The 22576-nt window shown below is 38.7% G+C and overlaps 1 protein-coding gene across 2 annotated transcripts in view; it reads left to right on the forward strand.

Moving 5' to 3' along the window:
* THSD4 (thrombospondin type 1 domain containing 4) overlaps window positions 1-22576 on the forward strand; it is a 333359-nt gene that overhangs the window by 47070 nt on the left and 263713 nt on the right. For both annotated transcript variants that reach the window (XM_030015385.2, XM_030015386.2), the window contains exon 5: window positions 11966-12395. In XM_030015385.2, coding sequence (XP_029871245.1) covers window positions 11966-12395 — 430 coding nt within the window. The remainder of the gene's footprint in view (window positions 1-11965; window positions 12396-22576) is intronic.

A 22576-nucleotide genomic window follows, 5' to 3' on the forward strand; every position in this document is an offset into this window, starting at 1 on the left:
CGTACCTTGTCTGTGAGGAGGATACTCACATTTTCAGCTTTTGAAAGTTAGGTCACATGTGGTTCAATTAGGCTTTAGAAACCAGGGCTGCACATGAAGCTCAGGGAGAGAGAGATTTGAGGAACCTACACTTAGAAGCCTAATTGGAAAAGTTTAAGTGCTCCCCTTTTTATCATAGTGCTGTAAGTAGAGTTCTTGCATAACTGAAATGTGTTGGGAAGTTATAGTCAGTCACTGGAATGAGGATGGAAACACAGAAAACAAGCTGATGGTTCTTTGGGTTGTCTGCTGGCAAAGGAAGGGAGCTCTTCGCAGCTTTGAAAAGTTGAGTTCCCATTAGCACAGCCTTGTTTTTTATTTCACCTAGATAAGATGCGTGGGGCATACCATAGAATAAGAACAGGGATGAGGAGATAGTGGAAAAAATATCAAAGCATTTAGACCTCTTTATAGAGAGGCAAGTATGGAAAAGTAATATCGGCATGCAAAAGGATAACATGCTTTAAGAGAGAAAACACATCTCAAAAAGAAATATCATTCATGGACTAGGTTTTAGTACTTCTTAAGTGTTTCATTTCCAATTCTCTATTTTGGTGATAGAGAAGACAAAACTGCAATTTTACACAGCTGTGCCGAGTGTTAGGATGCTTACAACTGCCACCTTTGCTTTCTCTACAAGTGAGCTTTCATGGTGGAGCTGCAGAAATTCTATGTCCGCTTCTGTAGGCACAATGTGTACTTTGTATGTGGTTCTTAGGAGCAGAAAGAAAAAATTACATTTATCACCAGAATAATGAAATAAGTAAAGCAGGTTTGCATAAATAGTGCAAGTTTAAAGAAATACGTTAATAAGGAAAGGGCTTCCCTAAAGCTCTTTTTGTATTTGGAAGAGGAATGAGAGAAAAGATTTGCACTGAGGAAATAATCCAAAAATCATCAACTTCTCACACGGCTATAGCTCTGTGGTCTTTATTCTGCTGCCAGCAGCTGACGTGAAAGTCTGCTGTTCTGCTTTGTTCCCTGTATAGGGCCAGTTTGCATTTCTAGGCTTGTGAGCAATGGAAAGGAAGAGTGTGTCATTTAATGTCAAAACAGAATTTCCTTTCTGAAAGTATTTCTTTTTCCCCCCTCTCACAGATGCTTTGACCAGGCAAATGTAGGTCACTCAGTTGGCAGGTCTACAATTAACCTTTAAAGGGACAATCAGTTGTTATGTCCCTAACCAAGTTAAGCATTGTTAGCTGTGTGTTCTGGTGTAACTTTTGTGACCTGTTCTAGTCAGTTCCAGTTCATAGAGGTGGGCAAATGTGTGATTGCTGGACCTGCAGGTTCACAAAGGTATTATTTTCTCAAGTTCTGAGGCTTTATATTTATTGGCATGGTGTTTGCTTTTCTTAATATTTGGAATGAAACCCAGCTCAAGTACTTAGCCGTCCCTCCTTTCATTATTTCTCTAATAGAATGAAAATGTGACGCATTTTACCCCAAACCTAATATGGTTATAAAAGCTTATTGGGGGTTGGTGTGTATGCAGGAGGAAGACAGAGGGAGAAGGATTTGATCCTTTTCTGAGGATAAGTTTTCTGGAAAAATATAAGAGCAGCAGTAGTAATCAAAGAATTCATTTTGATAGCACTTGGGGGATTTAAAGCCATATGAGAAAGATGTTTATTTTCATTCTGAATAAAATTCCAAACAGGTTCTAATAGCAGTAAAGATCACATGAGGTATTTCCTGGCAAAATGAATAGCTAGCTGGGGTGGTTGTGGCCTCAGGCTGACTTTGTGCTGTCCCACCTCTCATCTGGTTATTAATGCCCCTGATATGCTCTAGGTCTCACTTATTATTACCTAATTAGTATCAATTTTTATTATGCTACTGTGAGCACACTTTGAATGGTATTACCAGAAATAAAAACCTAACATGATACTGTAATTGCAAGCCACCCGAGAAGCTTTCTTAATCTTAGTGCTGAACATTTCAACCCTTCCTGAAGGGGGTTGGCTGAAGGAGCGGGGGGAAGTGAGAACGCTGCTAGCATTCGGTCAGATGTGAGCCTGCATTTTACCGATGAATTATTGCTGGGTCAGTAAGGGGTAGAAACACAACAAAGCTCCCATCACAATTGTAATGCATCTCAGCAGAGTTATGTGGTTACTTGTGTTGAATTTCTGCTGTTTTACTTGCCAACTAAATGGTTACATTATTCAATCAAACCTTAAAGATGAAGCTAAGGGGAAAAACTTGTAGACCTGTAACTGCATTTCCTGGGATCAGGGGCATTATTCAACTCAAAGAGAAAGAGGACTGTAGTATTTGGGTTCAAATTCTGGAATCCTATCTCAGTGTTGAAAGTGACATAAATGAGGATATATAGCACTTCCTGGGAGATCAGCAAAAGCCAATACAGTAAGCTATCGTACTGGGTGTATTGCAACTATGCTAGACTGGGGTATGAGTGGTGATCTCTGAGGATGGAAAATTTCATTTAAGATAGTCTACATGTGCATCTTATATTAATCCAATTAATTAAACCTGTTCCTAAGAGGCAATTTATGTAGTGACCTTATTCATTAATTCTACTCTGTCAGAAAAATGTAAATATTTTTTCCCCCTAGTATAATATAGAAATGAGAGAAGAAACACCCCTGTGGTATAATCCATTTTCCTACAGAAGATGCACTTTTTAGGTATAGTTGGTTATTCTGTGTCCTCTAGCAGTTGAAATTTTTAGGTCAAATATGCTTGCAATAGTTTTAATGCTTTAGTGGGCATGGTTAATGGTTGGACTCGATGATCTTGAAGGTCTTTTCCAACCTAAATGATTCTATGATTCTATGATACATGGGAAGTAGTGAATATCCACAAATCATGGTGTGGTTACCAAAGTTACCAGAAGTGTAGACCAAACTAGTTAGTTCCATTTTTTTAGTTACCTTGATAATGAAAATCAGTAAAATGAAGTGAATGCCTACACTGATTTAATTGCAATGAAATGTGCCGATGAAGTGTGAATCATAGGCTATAATGTGGCAAAAGAAGTTTGTGATGATAGCTCCGCTTTCCAATGCGTGATACAATCTCAGAAGGGGTGGTTTAACTCTCATGACCAAACATTCGGCAAAAGTAACTGCTCACCGCTCTAAGGCTATTTTCTAGGTCAGTGAGCAGATAGGCATGCATTGTCATAACATAAAACAGAGTCAAAGGGCTCTCTTCTTTCATTCATGTTTAAGTGTTTTTCTCCAGATTGATTTAGAGCTGGTGGAAAGTGAGTATGTGGCTTTTGATGTGAATCAACCTGGCTGTTGAGAGATCTCCCCTTTGAGTAGATGGAAATATATTCCCAGAACCAGTAAATCACTCATTTTTGTTAAAAATGATTCTTGGGAAAGAATCTGCTAAAATACTGAGAGGTATAAACTTGATAGCAGTTATGACCAGGATAAAACAGTTTATTTTGTGACTTAAGAAGAGGGGGACAAAAAAATGCATGGTGGACAGTCTTTTTAAAGTAAACCTTGTTAACTGTGTGCCTAAGAGTATATAAAACATGAAAGAAAATTAAAAGCAGTAGGAGAGCTGGAAAGTAAATGATTGAATAGGACAGTTGTAGGCCAGTAACAGTTTTGAATTATGGAGTAAGTGCCAGGGATGAAAAATGTATATCTGAAATTATTTTAAGGATACTATTTCAGGAGTAATAAAAAAATAGTAAAGTACATTAAAAAATACATACCCATACCTATCCTGTTAACAGAAGCTTACATAATTGGGACCTATTTTTTTCTACTTGAAGTTTTGTGTCTGCAAAGACTTCTTGGTCTCCCTTTATTTTTTTTCTTAAATACATTTTAACTGTTGGAATGATATTTCAATAACTTAATTGCTGACAGGAATAGCTAATAAGTCACTTTCAGTTCTTTAGAAGCAAAATCAAGGCAACTCTAACTATTAAATACTTGAACTGTATGTAAATAGGTAGTGTCTTTTAAAAGCTGTCAACCAAAGGAATATAATGCTGCTAAATGGGTATTTTGCTATGATCTAAAATATTAGGTTAAATCTTGGTATACTTATCCACAGAAATAGATTTAAATATTAGAATGTATGTAATTGATTTAGTGAAAGAGGATTTGGCCTACTAACTTAAGTATGTGTATAGTCCTGTTAAAACCATGATGGGTAGTAGGACTTAAATTTAAGCTGGAGAGCTTTGATTAGGGTCTAAGGGGACTGAGCTCCTTTAGAACTAAGTTTCTAGTGTGAATCAAAGAAATGCACTTTTGGAGCATTTTTTAAAGAGAAATGAATAACTGCAATGCAAAAGCACAAATCAGTATAATTTAAAAGACATTTTGCAGTGGTACGTAATGTGGAAAATTGGGGAATAAAGCTATAAATCATATTTGTACACTTTCTTCTGTCTTTCCTCCCACTTCCGTCTTGCACACAGAACCTCTGTTTCTGATGATAGATCACTATTAAGTTCAGCTTGAGTAGGTGCTAGCTGTGGATTGATTGTTGTGTTGATAGGACAAAAATACAGTCAGCAACACTTCAGAGATTAGATTATAGCCAACTGCTTAGTTCCCAAGTGAGAAGAATAGGCAAGAACCTGAAGAATGCTTGGGTCCTGGGCACCCAAAGCAGTATCAGGCTAACATGTGCAGTTAGACCAGACTCACTGATGAAGTGAGTTTTCTTAGCATATTAGAGACTTACCTGTTAAGTCCAGGACAGGATTCCTGGTAAAGCAAGCCTCTGAAGATTTTGGAAAAAGCTTCAAACTCGACCAAACTCTCAACAAAATTAAAAGAAACTGCTAAGTGTTGTTTTCACAGCTATGCAAATGCTCTGTGATGGGATTCTGTTGTCTTTTATTATGATGGTTGTTGTGTCTGGGCACACAGGGAAGAAAACTGTCTTCCTCTGCTTGCGGAATAATTTCTGCCAATAGACAAGAGAAAATTTTGAAAAAAGTATCATGAAGCCTGTAATTCTTGTGCAGTTTTTCCCCCTCATCCCTGGTGAAACTGGTGGCTGAAGGCTGTTACCTTCCCAGAATATTACATTACTCCTTGAGAAACAGAGTGAAAGGTTGTGAATTGAAAATGAGGGAAATTGGCAGTTTCTTTGGGTTCATTCTAAGAAAACATTCCAACAGTAGGATAACAGGTATTCCATGGTGTCATAAATGAGAGGTTTTGCTAATGTGCAACCTTGCAGTTTTTCATTTACAAGAGAAGAAGTATTTTGATACTAGATGATAAGTTGAATGAAATGCTGCAAAGCTCATGTAAAACACATTCTTTATTCTGTCTGATATCAGAAGAGAAAGAAAACGAGTTATGCTTCTGCTGGAAGTGAGCCAGGGAACCTCTGTTTAGAGAACGGTGGGAGAAATGTAAAGAGAAAGGAAGTGGTGAAAAAAGGGAAAAAATGAAAAAGGTATGTTGGAGAGAGGCTTTGTAAAGAGCACTTAAGAGAACAGGTGGAAGCCCAGGAAATCTGTAATCTTACTTGTGTATTTTAAAGACGCTGCATATCCTTGGTTCAAAGAGGGTTTCTATTCAATATAAATAACCAGCCCACCAGCCCTGAAAGTACTTCATTCTCAGTGAACCTCAAGAACACTTGAGGTTCAAAGCATTGTTCTTAGCATAAACTCTATGAGGCAGTGATAATGCATTTATTTGCCGACCAAGCCACATGTATGCTTATGGCTAAAATTAGAAAAAGCTACTACAACAAAATTCCTTTTTGTCCTTCAAAATGTGCTGCGAGGAGCCAGTTCTCATTATTCTCATCTGACTTATCCTCAGCTTAAGAAAAATTGTTAATAGTTAGACCAATAAGAATACTAGCTAATAATAATGATTTTAAAATGTTTGCTACAATCCCTACACTAATAGCACAAAACCTGATTTTCATACTTGTCTGGGCAAATGCATTTTTGAATTCAAAAATATATTTAGGTTGGCTTAAGTTCAAAGGGGCCCATCATTTTTGTTATCAAAATGCTAAACAGATTTGTCTGAACAATCAGGGAGGTGTGTGTGTTTATGAGAATTATGCCCAAAGAAAGAAGATTGCCAGATCTGCATTAAACAGCTGTTATGCCTCTACTTGAGATGAACACAATAGATCAGAGATGTCTACTGGCTATGGTCTGACATGAAACACTTGATGCAGCTACTTGCTTTTCAACATACATTCTTCTGTTAAGCAGTAATTTGCCTTTAGATGATAACTCTGGTTTTGGTGGCATTTTTTCCCCCCTTTGCTTGTCCATCGTACATGCAGTCTTCATCCTAACTGACTGCAAATATTGCTGAATACTTCTTTTCCTCTTCTTATTCCCTCTTTCTCTTCTTCAGTCCAGTAAAGAACTGAAAAACTTTTTATTATTAAGTGTTTATTTGATATACTGGACAGTTTAACTACAGTGCCTAACAGGTGATGGAACTGGTGAGATTTACTTATCCTTGCCTTTTTGATACTTCTTCCTTTCTGTTGCTTCCAGTTCTTGAAGGGGCATTTAGGACCTTTCTCCATGCAAAGTATTGTAGACAATCGTTGACCGATATCTTTTTATCGGGGGCAATTAACTAAAAGGCTTGGCCTACATTAAATAGTATTATTAGTGTGAGTGGATCAGCAGAGACAGAAGTCTGACTGACATAAAGATATACAGCCAAAAGCCCTCATGTAAAATTAACTGGCCTAGCATATGAGAAACCTGGGAGCATGTTGTTTCTCTACCTGAGCTGATCTGGATGACCTAGGAGGAGGAACTTTTCTCTAAATGAAACAGATGTAGGAAATGAACATAGCTCTCCCCAGTCCTAAGTTGTCTCTGCACATCTAAGGCTAGCAACCCTGATAAGGAAGGACACCTGACAAACCTATTAAATTTCCGAGTATGAACATTAATTTACAGGCAATGGAAAATTAGCATGACTGTTCTGCTAATACAGTCATATTTGGTTTAGCTGAAAAGGGGAGTGTTTTTTAAAAGATTGATGTAGAAGGTAACTTCCTGAAGGGCCCAAGCATGTGCAAAAAGAGCATTGGATTTACACAAGTGAGAAACATTGAGTAATCCCTCAGAATAAAGTCCCAGGGTGCTTTTTCCTGTCACCTGTTTTTTGAACAGTTGGTGTTTTCTCCTCTCTGGGAGTTGGGTTTCTTTTGAATGTTAACTATTTATTGTATAGTTAAATGAGCAGTAAAGTGTTATTTTAACTGCTTCAGTTCTGAGCGTGATAATGCTGTATCTTAGTGCCAGTGGTTGACTTCTCATACCTATTGGAGTTCAACCCTGCAATCATTCTTATGATCAGTGCTCCAACTTATGGTTTTAATACCTAAGCAAATCCATCTATAAACAATATCTGCTCTGCAGGGACTGTATTTATCAGAAGGAACCTAAGCATTATTCATTATTGCTCTTTTCATATAGGCTTTGTGAAGAGTTTGTGTTGACACAGTCATATCCTTGGTATGTCAGTTCAGTGCAGCATGTTGCAGATTTTGGAAATATATTAGAATCCTTTCTAAATACAGCTATTTTAGGAATTGTGCTGGTGGGAGGAATATAGGGCTCCATTCTGGTGCCAGAGTCATGTAATTATTTCTATTAATGCTGGAGAACCTTGAACGAACTATGGAACATAAACAGAATCTAACACCTCGCTGGAAAAGCTTTGTCAAAGTTGTCTAAAACTCGGAGTCTAAAACTCAGATCTTGCTCAAATTGGGTTTTCGGAGTTTGTCTGAGAGCTGTTGACTGTGGTTCGTACACTCAACTTCTCTCCTGTAGCAATACATACCCAACATCCTATTCAAATGCTCTTCTTAACCATTGCTACATTAAGAAGGATGACTGTTGGGTTTTTAGCATACCTGGATATGTAAACTCTAATGCTGCAAAATCTCACTCTAGCTTAGGTCTGGCTAAGTAGGCACAAGGCTTGGGGATGTGCTGTTACTTGCTAATTCTTTTTTCCTCCTTTACCTCTTGCGTTAAATGAGGGTGCATCCCAACTCTGACCCAGGTCATGATAGTGTGCATTAAAAAAAAAAAAAAAAAAAAAAAAAAAGGACCAATAAGGAGGAGCTTCCAAGCCATGCTGAGGGGAGGAGTGAGTTATGTGGCTTATAATGAATGACAGGTAAGAAAAAGTCCTGCTAGCAACTGAAAACTCCCAACAAGCCATTAAAGCTTGACATACTTCCATCTACCAGCGGATCAAAGCTGGGTTGATTTACCATAAAGCAAACAGTGTCAGCAAGGTTAGTTTAATTCTGATTATTAAGTTCATGGTAGATTTTGTCTGGTTTCCCTCCCCCTTTCCTTTCCCTGATTCCCCTTTCCCTGTTGTTTTCTCATTGTGTATGGAGCTACATAACACTCCCTCCCTCATTGCTGCATGACATCATAAATTCTGCCTGATACTCCCCTAGAATTATAAAAGTTAATTACCACCAAGCTATTTTTACAAGTTTCTTTATTACACTGCAACAAACTGCATTCCGAATTTATAAGGATGTTGCCAACTGTGAATGAAAGATGGTTTAAGGCAAAACAGTGTTTGGAATAGTTTCAGTCCAGGCAATATTGGTTTAAATGAATGCATGAACACTGATAAAGATGTTAATAATTAGAGGTTGTGTGTTACACTTTGTTTCCAGAAGTTTGTTTGTTGAAAGAAATATGATGTTCCCAGCTACAAAAAGTTAACCTTCCATTTCAGAGGAAGTGTGTTCCCATGAAAATTCCAAGTCATAATTACTGCACAACCTGAGCAAATTGAAACTTGTATTCAGTGGTACACAGCAATGTCTTGGGTTATTCCAGCCCAAACTGTTACGGGGGAAGAGGCAGCTATGGGCATGTCATCATAAGGGTGCTGGAAACTTAGGCTACCAGAAATGGTGCCTCATTTCTTCATCAGTAGGGGCACCAGCAACATTTCCAACTTACAGTGTAGAAAAAGAAGCCAAGGTGAGACAGGAACTAACAGTAAGAATGCTGTTATTGCTTTCACTTCTTAGATGTTGTTGTTGTATGTTTGTTGCAGCTACCAACCATTTTACAAGAAAAAAGTCTGGCTTCCCTCAAAATCAAGTTTTTCTAATTTTTGCAAATAGTTTAATGAGATTCCAGCAGCTTTTGGACACTTGCTGCCTTCAACCATGAGTCCTTCTTTCAGATACTAGTCATTCTATGTTTAAGACTACTATATGCCCATTTCATAATTTTTTTCAGGCCGAAGAGTCCTAGGTTATGTCAGCATTTCTCACATGTCCTTCAGTTCTTTTCAGTTCTGATTCATGACCCTGAACTGAAGATAAACAGTCAAACATCAGTCTCATTTTTGACCTTTTGCGTGACCTCTCCTAGTTTGCCAGGCAGCAGTTCTTCCAGGTGGGTCGGATGATGTTTCTCTCTGGAAAAGTCTAGTGCTTGTTGCTGCAATGAATTTGGCATTCAGAAGGCTGGGACAGAGGCATATTCCTACCATTCTGCTGGTCTGTACATGGCTTACTGCTCAGTTATTAGCAGCTTTCTCCTCCTGTTGATGAAAAATGCAAGTAACCTGACTGTAGATGATAAATTCGAAAGGCTCATTTCAGTAGACCGGCCACCCTCTGTCTATCCCTGCGAACACCACCCCATGCAGTCTGTGCTCCCTGCAAGGAAGCAGTAACTTTCTCGATGCCAGGAGTTGTTGCCAAGGTTCGTATCTCAGACACTTCAAATTTGGTGTGGTCAGGTTGAGAAGAATCTGTCTGTAAGAGTCATTACTGACTGGAGCAAGTAAAAATAAGGAGTTGTATCTGTTTTCCAAGATGAACCAATTTGCTCCAAAATCTAAGATGCTTCATGAGAACTATGATATTGAATTGTTTTCAGAGTGCAGAATAGGACTAGAAATGTCAAGAAAAATTTTTTTTGCTTGTTTTGCTCTTGCTCTTGAAATGAAGAGTTACGTTAAAAATTAAAAATAGCAGCAACATAGGGGGAATCAATTTATTTGCCCATTAAAACAAACCCACACAATACACAACACAAAACTGTGCACGTTTATATCAAGTTGGTTTTAGTATCAACTTCTGAAATAATTCCCATTCATAATTTCTCTTTCTTTCCTCTCCTGTCCACTTACAGGAAGCTTTTTTTCCCTCCCTTAATGCCAAAACCCATTATACTACTTTTCTCTACTGTAACTACCAAAACCCTACCTCCACAATGACCATCACTGTCACAGAGCAGATTAATGGGTATAAACAGCTCAAGAGTGCTGGTCGCTTATCTGCCAGGGTAAATCAACACTCTTGTTCACACATCCTTGAGCCAGCAAGATTGATTAAAAGCCCCACGTGGCCATAAAGCTAGAATGTTAAGTAAATGACTTCCAAGTTTCCCATGTAACAAGAGTCTTGGGAGAATATAAGACTTGGGAAGAAAACAAACACAAGAAAAAAACAAACCCAAAGAAGAGTCTCTTTGATCTGGTGGCTGCCTGACATCTGTAACACTTCAGTTTCTAGAAAATAAGCATGTCAATTTATAACCTCTGGTTTTCACTGCAGTTCAAGTCTATTTTATATGTATTAAAAAATATAAATACATTTTACAGAGAGAAAGAAAATGGCCTTCTTTTAATGGTGTCTCCCTTCCTGAGCTGCAAAGGTTACCCAAAACAGATGTATTCACACATTGCTTTGAATGGGAAGAAATCTTTTTTGCCAGCTTATTCTTCAGACTACAGCATTAGAAATCAAGGCCTGATGCGATGTTGAGCTGTACAGGATGACAAGAAAAGCAAATGCAAATGAGCCTATTGCTTGCAGATAAAATTCCAGGATTAACCCTCTTGAATGGTATGACCCAAATGTATTACTCATTTTGTCATTTTTTCACTTGTTATTTGGAGCTGAGTTTCTAGACCGAGTCCATTGTGTTGCTGTGAGTGTGCAGAGGACAAAACTACGGTCCAGGGACTACCAGCTGTTTGGGAGTGCTGATACAGGTGTAATATGGCCCAAAATGCAGGGTCTTCAGTAAGTAAGAAGAGATCTGTGCGCAAGAGAGCAGACCTGAAACTTCTGTGATTAGTGCTGGGGGCTGTCAAGCTCTTGTGTCATGTTTTAGTAATGTACAGTGAAGGGTGGGCTTTTATCCTGACAACAAATTGAGGGGTCATGATTTTTTAATTAAATGTATTGCTAATCCACACTTTGTCTATTAAAAAAAAAAAGAAAAAGTAAATCTGCTGGCAAAAGAAGAGAAAATAAACTGTGTGCCATAATAAGAATATTTTCCTGCATTTGTCTTTTCCAGAGGTCTTTCAGTAAGATTTTGATGGTCCTTATCCTTTCTCAGTTTCCATTTTTATTTCTTAAGTAGCAAATGAAGCAGAACCACAGGAGGCCTTTTAAATGAATACAGAATATTTAATGATCTTTGCCATACTGAATTCAAATTTTCTTCTGTCATTACTCAAACCCACAGTAGGGATTTCCTGCTGTTATGCATCTCAAGCTCCTCAGAAACATGGTTATGAATTTTAGGAGTACACAGCTTTGATTCTCTGAATTTCCATTTTAAAGGAGAGTCCTAGGGATTAAAAGAACAACAATGACCTCCCCCCAAACTGCTACTTTATACCATACCTAACCATTGCCTTTGCTAGTTGACACTAAGTGACTTCCCATGTGACTCTCAGCCAAAGAGCGCCCAGGATTTAGTTCAACTAGTAGACTTCTTCAGAGATTCCCAATACACCAAGCAAGACTACAGCTTGTACATATTTTCCGTAAAATAGATTGCAAGTTCTGGTTACCTGTTGCTTTGCAGTGAATAACTTTGACAAATAAGGAGTCATTTAAGTATCTAACTGCTCTTTCACTTAGGAATTCAGTAACTGTTTTCTCCCTCCTTCTGTGTTTTTAGAAGCAGAAACAGAAATCCCATTGGTCCAGGAAAGTATGGATATGGAAAAGTGCCGTACATTTTACCTTTACAAACTGATACTGGTCAGCAGCCTCAGAAACTTCGGAGGCAGCGACAGTCATCAAGGAACCATGTATTTCATCAGAGTCCAAGTTTCATGAACACTTACAGCCAGGCAGCTAGTCCTTCACTTCAACATGGGAATCTTTATCAAGAAGAAAGTGGGCCTCAGGCTGGACATCAAGTCCTGGGACCCTCAGTTTATCAGTCATCTTCATTTCCTGTATCTCAAAGCCTGTTTCACAGCAGTGACTCAAACCATCATGGGTCTGCATCACACCAGGCAGTCCAGGGTCAGCCCCAGCCTCAAAGGGCTGCAGCAATTGTTTGCATTGGCACCTACAAGCAATATAAACTCTGCAACACAAATGTAAGTCTCGTTTTCCTATATTGAATTTGTTGAACAGCTATTGGTTTTCCCTAGTATGCTAAATGTTCACATAGTCAAGAAGTTAAGTTGAACGTTGTTTTTTATTAATTTAATGAAATTTTTTGTGAACTTACTTTAAAGTGTCTTGGGGAATACTGAAAATAGATGCATAATATTATAGTTACTAATACCATACCTTCAAGGATTTTAAGCAGTCACTAAACCTACCAATACGTACAATTCTAATTTGATAAAGGGAGAAGCTGAGTCACAGACAAGTTAATATTTTTCCATGTAAGAAATGGAAAAATGGAGTTGGGGTAGACCACGTTATGAAGGCTTCCTGCTTCTCAATCCCATAAGATAAGGCTATCCTTTTGGGAGTGCTAGTCATGCTCTAAATAGCATTTAGAGCCAGCACCCAGTAGCCTAGATCACTCCATTATCGTTCCAGGGTGCTGTGTGTGTTCTGTGACAGATGCTACTTTTACCAGCATTCAAGCTCTACGTGCTTTGATTTTTGGCTTCCTAGTTTATTGGAGAGAAAATCTGTTCTGTGTTAATTTTTAAGTAAAACTTACTCTGCTATTACTTCATTCAAAAATGTTTCGCTGCATGTAGCTCTGTGCTCTGGGGCAGTCTCCCATTGTATCTGGGAGGCTGGCGAGGTTTTGCTGTTTCTCCCCACAAGCAATTTTCATCCTGCTAAAATTTTCAGTTTCTGGCTGTGTCATTTTAGTATTTCCTAAAGTACCTCTTCCTAATATTTGCGTCTACTTTGGGCTACTAACCTAACTTAATGTCGCAAACTTGAAGAAGTTCGTATTTGGATATTAGAAGCAGGATATTCAAGAGTGGTCTCAATATGTTGACAAAAGAGGCCATATTTTTCTGGGTTGGGTGCACATCTGATTCTTCTTCCTTCTTGGAAATCCTGTTCGGTTCAGTGGAAGCCTGCATAGTGGAGATGTAGCAACAGAACATATGATCAGGATAACAAAAACATGACCTAAGCAAACCAGATGAGTGCCTTTTTGCCTCTTACTGTAGCAGTTATTACATTTGCTTTATTTATGAATAAAGTCCATTGATTGAGACTGGAACAGTTGACTGAAGAGACCTAATGTCAAGAAAGTTCTAGTGTATTTGTCTGAAATGGAAAACATGAAAGGGCTAGTTTGAGCCTCCTGAGAATAGTCTCTGGTACAAATTGCTATTTTGAAAAACACTTTCTGCTTTTTGAAGGAAATGAGAAATGAACTTAGTGCATGGGCATTAATTTGGAAAGTTTTCTGTGCTGAATTTGCTCACTGGTGTCCAAGCGATATACAAATGTCCCAGTCTTTATTTCATCCCTTATTGCATCAAGGCAAAAAGTTGGACAGTATTCTGCCTGACTTAAGAAATGTAACAGAATAGTTTCCAGGAAGAATCTCTTTTCAGAGAGCAAGGGGTGAGAGGTGAGGAAGTTAGGAATGAGGTGGAAGAAAGAAGCAATCCCAGGTGGCTGAGGTATGGACAAGGAAGGTTTCTAGGGGAAATTTGTTGAGAATGACAAGTGGGCTGGAGAGAAGGCGGCTGTGAGCTTGTGAATTAGACAGTGGCAAGACATGCAGGTCAGTATGACGAGTGGTCTGGCCATCGGCAAATTTCTTTTGGTAGTAGGGGAACAGGAGTGAAAATATTTTCATGTCAATTTTAGAAACTGTTGCTTAAACAGAAGACTTCAGTAGATGAAGAGTAAAAAAATAGGTGAGAGTGCTGTTGCTGCATCTTTGCCATTGTTGCATGTATAAATGCAGTTATAAAGAACTCGGCGTTTAGATTACAGGAGACTTTTAGTAACAAAGAGAAATAGTAGATGATGCAGCTCCTCCTAAGCATGGAACTCTACATGGTCATATTCTTTATTTAGTAACATTTCTGTTACCCTTGGAGAAGCTGTAATTGCCATTCAGGGTTATTTTTCTCCCTAGAATGTGGTAATTAATATAATTATAAAAAAGAAGTTGCTAAGAACAGTTTTAGTGTAAAGGCCAGGACGAGAGCAAAACAAGGCCGATAGTGTTTCACGTTGTTTGCTTGTTCTTCCTGATTAAATGCCTCTGCACGTGGGCTTTAATTTAATTTGTCGGCAGTGACATGGACCAGTAGTCTTGCCAGCATGCAGAGAACAGTATCTTTTTCTTTCTTTTTCTTTTTTAATCCTTCCTGGAGCATACAAAGAATGAAAATCTCATTTATTGAGAGGAAAGTATTCTGTTAACGGTTATCCTGGTGTTTGGCCACTCCCTCTACAGTTTTTCCCAAGGGCAGTTAATTAATAACAAATTAAATCAATCTGCCTTGGTCCATTAGGTCATTTCCTCATTATTGTTCATTTATTGTTTTTTCATTAATAGCTGAACTCATTTTACATGACTGACAGTTTGATTCATAAAAGTTAAACTTGAGGGTTTTGGTTAGGGAGAACCGCAGAAGTGCTTGTATTTGTTCAAGTGTTCCTGCAGGTCGTTAAACCTATTTTCTTATTGTACAAGTGGCTTCCCCTCTTCAGCACCTTGCATGTAGGCTTTGTACATGCTCACCTCAGAATCTACAGCTGCTTGTCACCTCCTTCAGCAGGAAACAGGCAGTAAACATCTGTCCTTTACACACGAACGGTACTGAGAGCTCTTACTGAAACCATAAGTTATTTGCAGTACAATAAGACTCTTCAAACGCAGGCCGTATTCCTCCAAAACGGAGGAGTGATGAGTAAATCTTCCTTACTTCCCCCTGCATTAAAGAGAATTATATGGTCGTGTGGGTGAAGTAGAATTTGAACGCAAACTTGTTTGCGTTGTTTGTCACCAGAACAAAGGAAGCAACTCAAATGGAACATTTGTTTACTGACCGCTTTTTGTTATTGATTGTCTGAAGCATTGCCAAGTCACTAGCTCTTTGTCAGTGTCTGCGTGTGTGAGAATATATTTGTAAATTAACTTCAGGCTGAGGGTTGCTTGGGCAGTGTACACAAGGAAGCTTTCAGGGTTCTGGACATTCAAGCCTACTTGTTTTGCAGCGTAAATTTGGTGATACAGAGTGCCCCTTTTTAAAGTCAGTTTCATCTGATTTATTTCATTGTTTGTAAAAATTATGACTTATTGGTAAAGATATTAATTCTAAGTATGTCTCTGTCCTTAATATACGGAGAACTTATTGCAGCCTTTCAGTACTTAAAGGGGGCTTATAAGAAAGATGGAGAGAGAGGGTTTTTACCAAGGCCTGGAGTGTCAGGACAAGGGGCAACCATTTTAAACTAAAAGAGGGTAGGTTTAGATTGGACATAAGGAAGAAATTTATGATGCGGATGGTGAGGCACTGGAACAGGTTGCCCAGAGAAGTTGTGGATGCCCCATCCCTGGAAGTGTTCAAGGCCAAGTTGGATGGGGCTTTGAGCAACCTGGTCTATGAAAGATGTCCCTGCCCATGGCAGGAGGTCGGACTAAATGATCTTTAAGGTCCCTTCCTACCCAAACTGTTCTATGATTCTATGTTGTCCTTGGTGGTGAGTTCAGGCCAGAAGGCCCCGCTTACCCTGACAGCTTGTAACCTCTCCTCTTCTGCAGTTCCCACTTTCCAAATTGCATCAATACAGTTGAGTCTGAAGTCACACAGTAATCGTGACCACTTAAATGCTCTGGTTAGAAAGCCTGTAAAACAAAATAGTGACTGTTTCAGTGCTTTACTTACAGTGCAGCAAGGAGTATGAAAAAATAGGCAGGGAGGAGTTTCACCTTGAAAAGCAACGCAAAATGGATGTGAAATCTAAACTGTCTTTAGCTATGCATTGAGGTATGTTTTTGACCAAGTTTATACCTTTACTTGTATATGAATTTACAAAAACCAAGCTAAAATGTATGAAAGACTAATTGTTGTGAGCTCAGTGAGATATTTATGGATGAAGTTTTGCTGAGCTTGTCCAGTTTCATTCACAGTTGCTGGCTTGCCCACTGGTTCATATGGATTACTGTCATGTCTCCAGTTAGACTGTGTTGCCTTTCCCAGTATTTTATGTGACTGCTACTTAGCAGGAAGTCACTTGTGTTTTGGAGAAGTATCTAAATAGGATCAGAAAACAATGATTACTTTTACTTTCTTAGCCTGACTTTTCAGCTATACGTACTATTATTGTGGTAGCACAGCTATAGAAAATCCAGCTTTTGGTTCTGAATAGAGTTCTCTCCTTGGATCTGCGCTCCTGTGTGCACAGCACTTGAGAATGGCACCTTAGCAGGGAATGCAAAGTATCTGAAAACACAATTTTGGAAATGGAAAGAGGTTTTACAGTTGAAGAGATGAGGTGAGGTAAAAAGCTCAGGGTAAATCCCCAGCTCTGTCATGATGGGATAAATTAATATATTTAATTTCGTAAAGAATATTAATGATGATGGTGCTAATTCTGACTGGTGTGGGTTAAAGCTTTTTTGGATGCAGAATACTAATTAAATAGAATTGAAATGTTCTTCAGGAATGTGTTGAGTCCATTAAAAACCGATGTGCTTTTTTGTCACCTAAGCACATAGGTAGGCATTGGCAGGCTCCCTTGGCACCTGGGATCTTGGGCCATTTCACCAGCTTGCTGGCATGCTGCCCAAGCATTTTTGGAAGTTTTCCACTCTATAGAAAATGAAACATTTCCAACATTTCAAGTTTTAACAACGGTAGAAGTGGAAATGTTTAATTTTTTACAGAACAGAAAATGTAATTCCCTGACAGGTCTTTTCAGAAGTGATATGGGGGTGCTGCAAGGATGTGTGTGTTCTTTAATGTAGTTCGGATGCTCAGATACTGAGGTAAAGCCAAAAGACGACCATGTATTTTTAAGAGAATTTTTTTTTTTTTTTTTTTAAAACTGAAAAGCCCCTTCTTATTCCCAAAGAGCTACTGTGTGGTTTGTTTATTCTCATTTTGAGATTTGTATAGAGTAGGTGTTTGACATAAGTGGCAAAGTGGGGTTATGATGACATATCTTTTCCTGAGGAAATTTAACCTTGACTTTATGTGAGGAATTTTCCCTGCAAACACTGTGGGATTGTATGTGTGTTTGGTAGTCTGACATTCTGTGGGTGTACAGGAAGCTTATTAAAAGCTTACATTACTTAGGGTTGTACTGTCCTTTCTTTGACTGTTTTGATATTTGCAGGAGGATTTTATAAATATTAATTCAGAATGCATTGTCACTAATACAGGCTTAACTTACCAGGCACTGGCACAGAGATACTGCTCGTAAACTGTCATATGTAGTTTGATTTATTGTCCCTTGTATACAAGAGTCACATAGAGACATCTTCGATAAAGCTCTTGGACCAGAGTTGTTTCCTCTGTGTCTCTGCACTGTGGCTTTATGACATCCCCTTCAACATCCGAGAACACTGTATTAGAAAATATTTTGCATTATGATGTTCTTATTAGAACTTAAATAATTATGGGAAACTGTCTGGCTTAAATCATTAGGAAAAATATGGTGGGGTAACTTTAGAAGCTCTCCCAAATAGTTTTATTCCACAAGTGTGCTGTGTACTTCTGGCAGTAACAGAACACAAAATTAGCTGTTTTACACAATTTAATTATTACTAGGTTAATTACTTACTAATCTAGTAAAATGTTCATAGTAAAGCCAAAATCACACAATTCAGAAAATTTTGGTGTCTAGAGGCTTATGGTTTTTAACTGAAGATTCAATTGCTTACTTTGATCAAGAAATCTAAGTTATTTTAAAGTAATCGAGCATCTAGGAGTCCAAGAGTCACGTTCTAATGCCCTGTTGTGCCAAGAACTGTAAAAACACAGACCAAAAAGATAGGTTCAGGTAAAAATTTGGTAATGTATACATGGCTACAGTCATAGCCTATGTTGTCCAGGTCAGGGAGAAGTGACCTGTGGGATCCGTAGTGTTCTTATGATGGCTCTCTGCATCATACAGAAATGATGAGATTTTTGTCTTTCTCCAAAGACAACTTAATAAGACACAAATAAAATACAGTAGAGCCTAGTGTCACATCCCAGTTTCTCAGGACAATGACTCAGGTTTGCTGATTCCCAGGTCAGGATTAAGGTGAAGTGACACCAGAGATCATCATCCTTTAACTCACAGAACTCAATTTTTATTTGCTCACAACAAGAATTGGCATGCTCACAACAGAAGTTGGCATGAAACTATGTCAGTAAACTGTGTAACATGTGCTAACCATACATCACCAAACATATACTACAGGCCTTGCTTATTTGGGAATCAGTTCAGGGAAGACAATAAGGGGAGCCCTCCCGTTGAGTCGGGAGGTTCAGAGCGGACCCCCTTGCTTTCTAGACTCCTTCTCAGTGAGGAGCCCAGGGGCGGCTGGATCCACTCCTAGTCCCAGACTTGGTCAACGGTTGATGTCTAAAGGGATGAGGTGTAGGGATTATGGAAAAGGGAAAGAGAGAGAGAGAAGAGAAATATTTCACCAGTCCTGGGTTCAGTCAGCCGAGGGGTCCGGTTCCGGTGGGCTTGCGCACCCGGGGCTTCGGTTTGTGTCCTTTTATCATCCTTGCCCCTCGTTCGGGTGGGCACTCAAACTAATTAGGCTAATTAGGTAGCCTTTGGGCCGTGGGCTTGGGGGTCGTTTGGGGAGTAGCTTCCCTTTCCCTGCAGACGTGATCTTTCGCCATATGTGGTGAGCTGCCCTGCTCAGCACACCAGAACAGCACACGAGGACAGGGAGCTGCGCACCCTCCAGCACGCCCTCCCCTCCTGTTGCTGATGGGCTTCTTTTCACCTGGGCCGCCTTGCTAGGCAGAGTTCCTTGTTAAGCAGAGTTAGTCATTAAGCAGAACTTGCCCCACCACAATGTTTGAGACATTAACTCCTTCAGTCTCTCACACCTAGGGTAGAGTAAACACCTTACGGCAATAAAACAGAAATACTCCACTGGAAAATGAAGGTTGAGAGTATGTATCAGTGATAAAAATCCGTAAAACGTACAAGGGAATTATCAGAAAGACACAGTAAGAAACTGAAATGTTCAGTTCACACTAGAGTAATTCTATTTTTTTAAGGCAAGAAACGCCAACATGGCCATAATTAGTCAATGAAACCATCTTAACTCTATGTTGTGTCGTGCAGAACAAATTTTTTATGATTGAGGCATTTTGTGTCATGCTTCTAGTTTGAGTTCTGATCTTTAATGAATGGCATCAACCCCTTTCACCCATGTTTTCCACTCAAATGTTATGAAAGAAGTGGGGTTCACACCATAAATTTGGAAATCCATAGTGAGTGCCCACGCTGACTGCAGTTATGTTTACTCCATAGACAACAGTACTGCTTTTGAAGCAGTGGCCGTACATAACTTCACATTAAATATGAAGTAGCTCAAACCATTATAAATATAGCTCAGGACAATGTACCATGGTTACAGTTCTCTCCATGTAAAAATCCCTCCTCTTGTAAAAACGTCCAGATAATCCTTGTGATGTTCAACCTAAGTTTTCAACTTCTTTCTTATATTTAATGCTATTGCTCCTAAATCTCTTGTCTGTGCTTGGTGTTTATACGTGGTAGACAGTTTCCATATTTTAGCATAAGAGTTAGTCAATTCATGTACATTTAGTGCCATTAGTATGTTTGGGGTTTAGCTTGAGCACTCTGGGACCTGAATTTTCCAGAGGCTCTATCAACTTCCCAATATATATTTTCTTGATTTTTAATGTACAGAAGTACTTCAAAAGGTATGGTTAACAGTAGTACTTCAGTATTTTACGATACTGCAGGAAGCATTGAGCTGCATTTTTCTTCTGTGAGGATTATTTTGAAGTTCTGAGCCTGTTAAATGGGTTGCATGGTGAAGCTGAAGAAGTCTACATATTGGTTGAAGTTGAGTGAATTTGTGTCCAAGAATAGCTGAAGATTCAGACCCTCATTTATGTATAGTAATAACAATGTTAGTAATTCATTTAAGTGCCTCAAAATCAAAACCAAAATGCCTATCAGTTGGCTAAAACATTTGTTTCTAACTTCCTGGTGAACCATGAATGGTAGGTTTCATGTAGCAGTTGGAATTGTCTGAGAAGTTACCTTTCTAATTCTTAGAGTAAATGGAATGCATGTGTCACAGAGGAGAGGAAGGGGGAAAAAGATCCCCAGTTATCCGATCACTTCATCAGTGTTGAATAGCAGCATTACCACTTACGATACTGTGGAGTGATTTGGGAACTTCATTCGGATGCTTGTCGAAATGAAGCGATTTTTTTTTTGTTCCACAATAAAACATGAGTGCAGGGTGATTTAGATGCGTTGCCTGGTTATTGTTCAGACATAACCTCTGTGCCAAGTTTTAAAGAGGAAACTAATCAATGAAAATTGTGACTTCGGAGTTGCAACCAGACAGTTGCATTCCTGACATATTTGTAGATTTGCTTAATCAGGTACTGTAAATTTGAGTGGTTATCATTTATAAATACAGACGAGTGTTGTGGGAGATATTTTAAGGCATTCCAGCTTGTCTTTGTTTCTTTTTGTCAATTCATATTGACAAGTCTTTGTCTGAAATTCTGGTGCGTAATTATTCAACACTCTATAACTTGAACGAGAAATTTGCTTTTTATTCATATGTTAGTTTAATTGCATCCAGGTTTTTGAAGCAGAGGAAGCTGCAGATGTCTAGAAACTTTGATCAGGGGAAATCCCTTGAATTAATTTACAAATAATTTTTTTTTAATGTTGTTTTTATGAACATCTGTTAACTATTCCCATTAATTACAGGTCTAGAAAGCACCTACTGTCAGATGTCAGCATCTGCCGTGGTACATGAAAGGAGTAATTTTTTCCTGGTATTTTTAGGAGATTAGTTCAGTACTGCTGATAACAATGAACAAGTTTAAGGGGCATTTTCAAGCCAAATAGCAGGAAAAGAACATAAATTACATGAATACAGGAACTTGCAGTGAAAGTACCCTCCAGTACAATCCCAATCCTCTCTTGTACTGACTGAGGTGAGTGGAGGAAGAAGGAAGTGCAGAGGAAGCTGCCGAAGTTAAGCTAAGGGTGCTGGAGGAGAAGTGGTCTGTTAGCAATGCTGTTGATAGAGTTTTTAGTTTTGTGGGTTTTTTTAATTTTAGATTTTTAAGCAGGGCTCAAAAACAGTACTTAGCCAAAACTCATGTAGAAAGTGAGGAAACATAAATGTAGGATTACCTCCAGCAAGCATATGTTCCTTTGTCTAACTACAGAGTAGTTGTGTTGAACGCTGGTAGTCCAAACCCTCTTCCCCAGAAGTGGTGAAAATGGAAGTTAGCACTACATGCCCTGTGGTGCCCAGAACAGTTAAATAAGAATTTTGCATATGATACGTTAAGAGCTAAGTGCATACAGAACAATGCAAAACCCAGAAATAATTAAAGCACTGGTGATACTAAAAAAAAAAAAAAAAAAAAAAAATCAGGTTGTGGTGCTCTGTCTCATATTTCCTAGTACTTCATCAAGTGTGCTGTGTGTTTGTCCAGAAGTAACACCTTTGCAGGCAGCATATTGCACACGTAGAGACATGCAAATGTAATTAATAAAACAGAGTTTCTTTCTAGTGATAGCTTGGTAAGGCTGTTTATCTTCAAACTCTTGACTTATATTTGTGGAAAAGCCAATCTTGTATTTTTTATATCTGTCACCGCAGTGGTAGAGAGGCAATGGGTGATCTGTCTGTAGGGGGAAGAAGCCAGGGAAACATCCCCCGCCTCTTTCTGCAAACGGTCTTTGGTTTTGGCTTCAACATTCAGTAACTTTCCAGCCAAGCAATGTACTGTTTTCTTTTTCTGTATTTCTGTTTGCATTATCATTTGTTAAAGATAGCAAGCACACTATCTTGATAGCTGTTTTAAGACCTCAGTTTGGGCCACTTTTTGGTGACAATTTTTTGTGATGATGTGTAGTTTGACTTTGAGCAGCTAACTGCCACTAAAAGGACTCTCTTAATGTGACAAAGTCAAACATGCAAAGGTTTAGAGCTTTTAGAACTAGAGTTTTGTCAACAATCCTATGGTAACTCTTGTGTGTTGTGAAAATGATTTAATTACCTGATAACGTATTATTTTACCCCAGGGTCCCCACATAGATCAACAGCTTAGGTATTAGTGATACACTACTCAATGTTATTCTCTTTTAT

This window comes from Aquila chrysaetos, chromosome 5, assembly GCF_900496995.4.
Source record: "Aquila chrysaetos chrysaetos chromosome 5, bAquChr1.4, whole genome shotgun sequence".
NCBI classification, from domain to species: Eukaryota; Metazoa; Chordata; class Aves; order Accipitriformes; family Accipitridae; genus Aquila; species Aquila chrysaetos.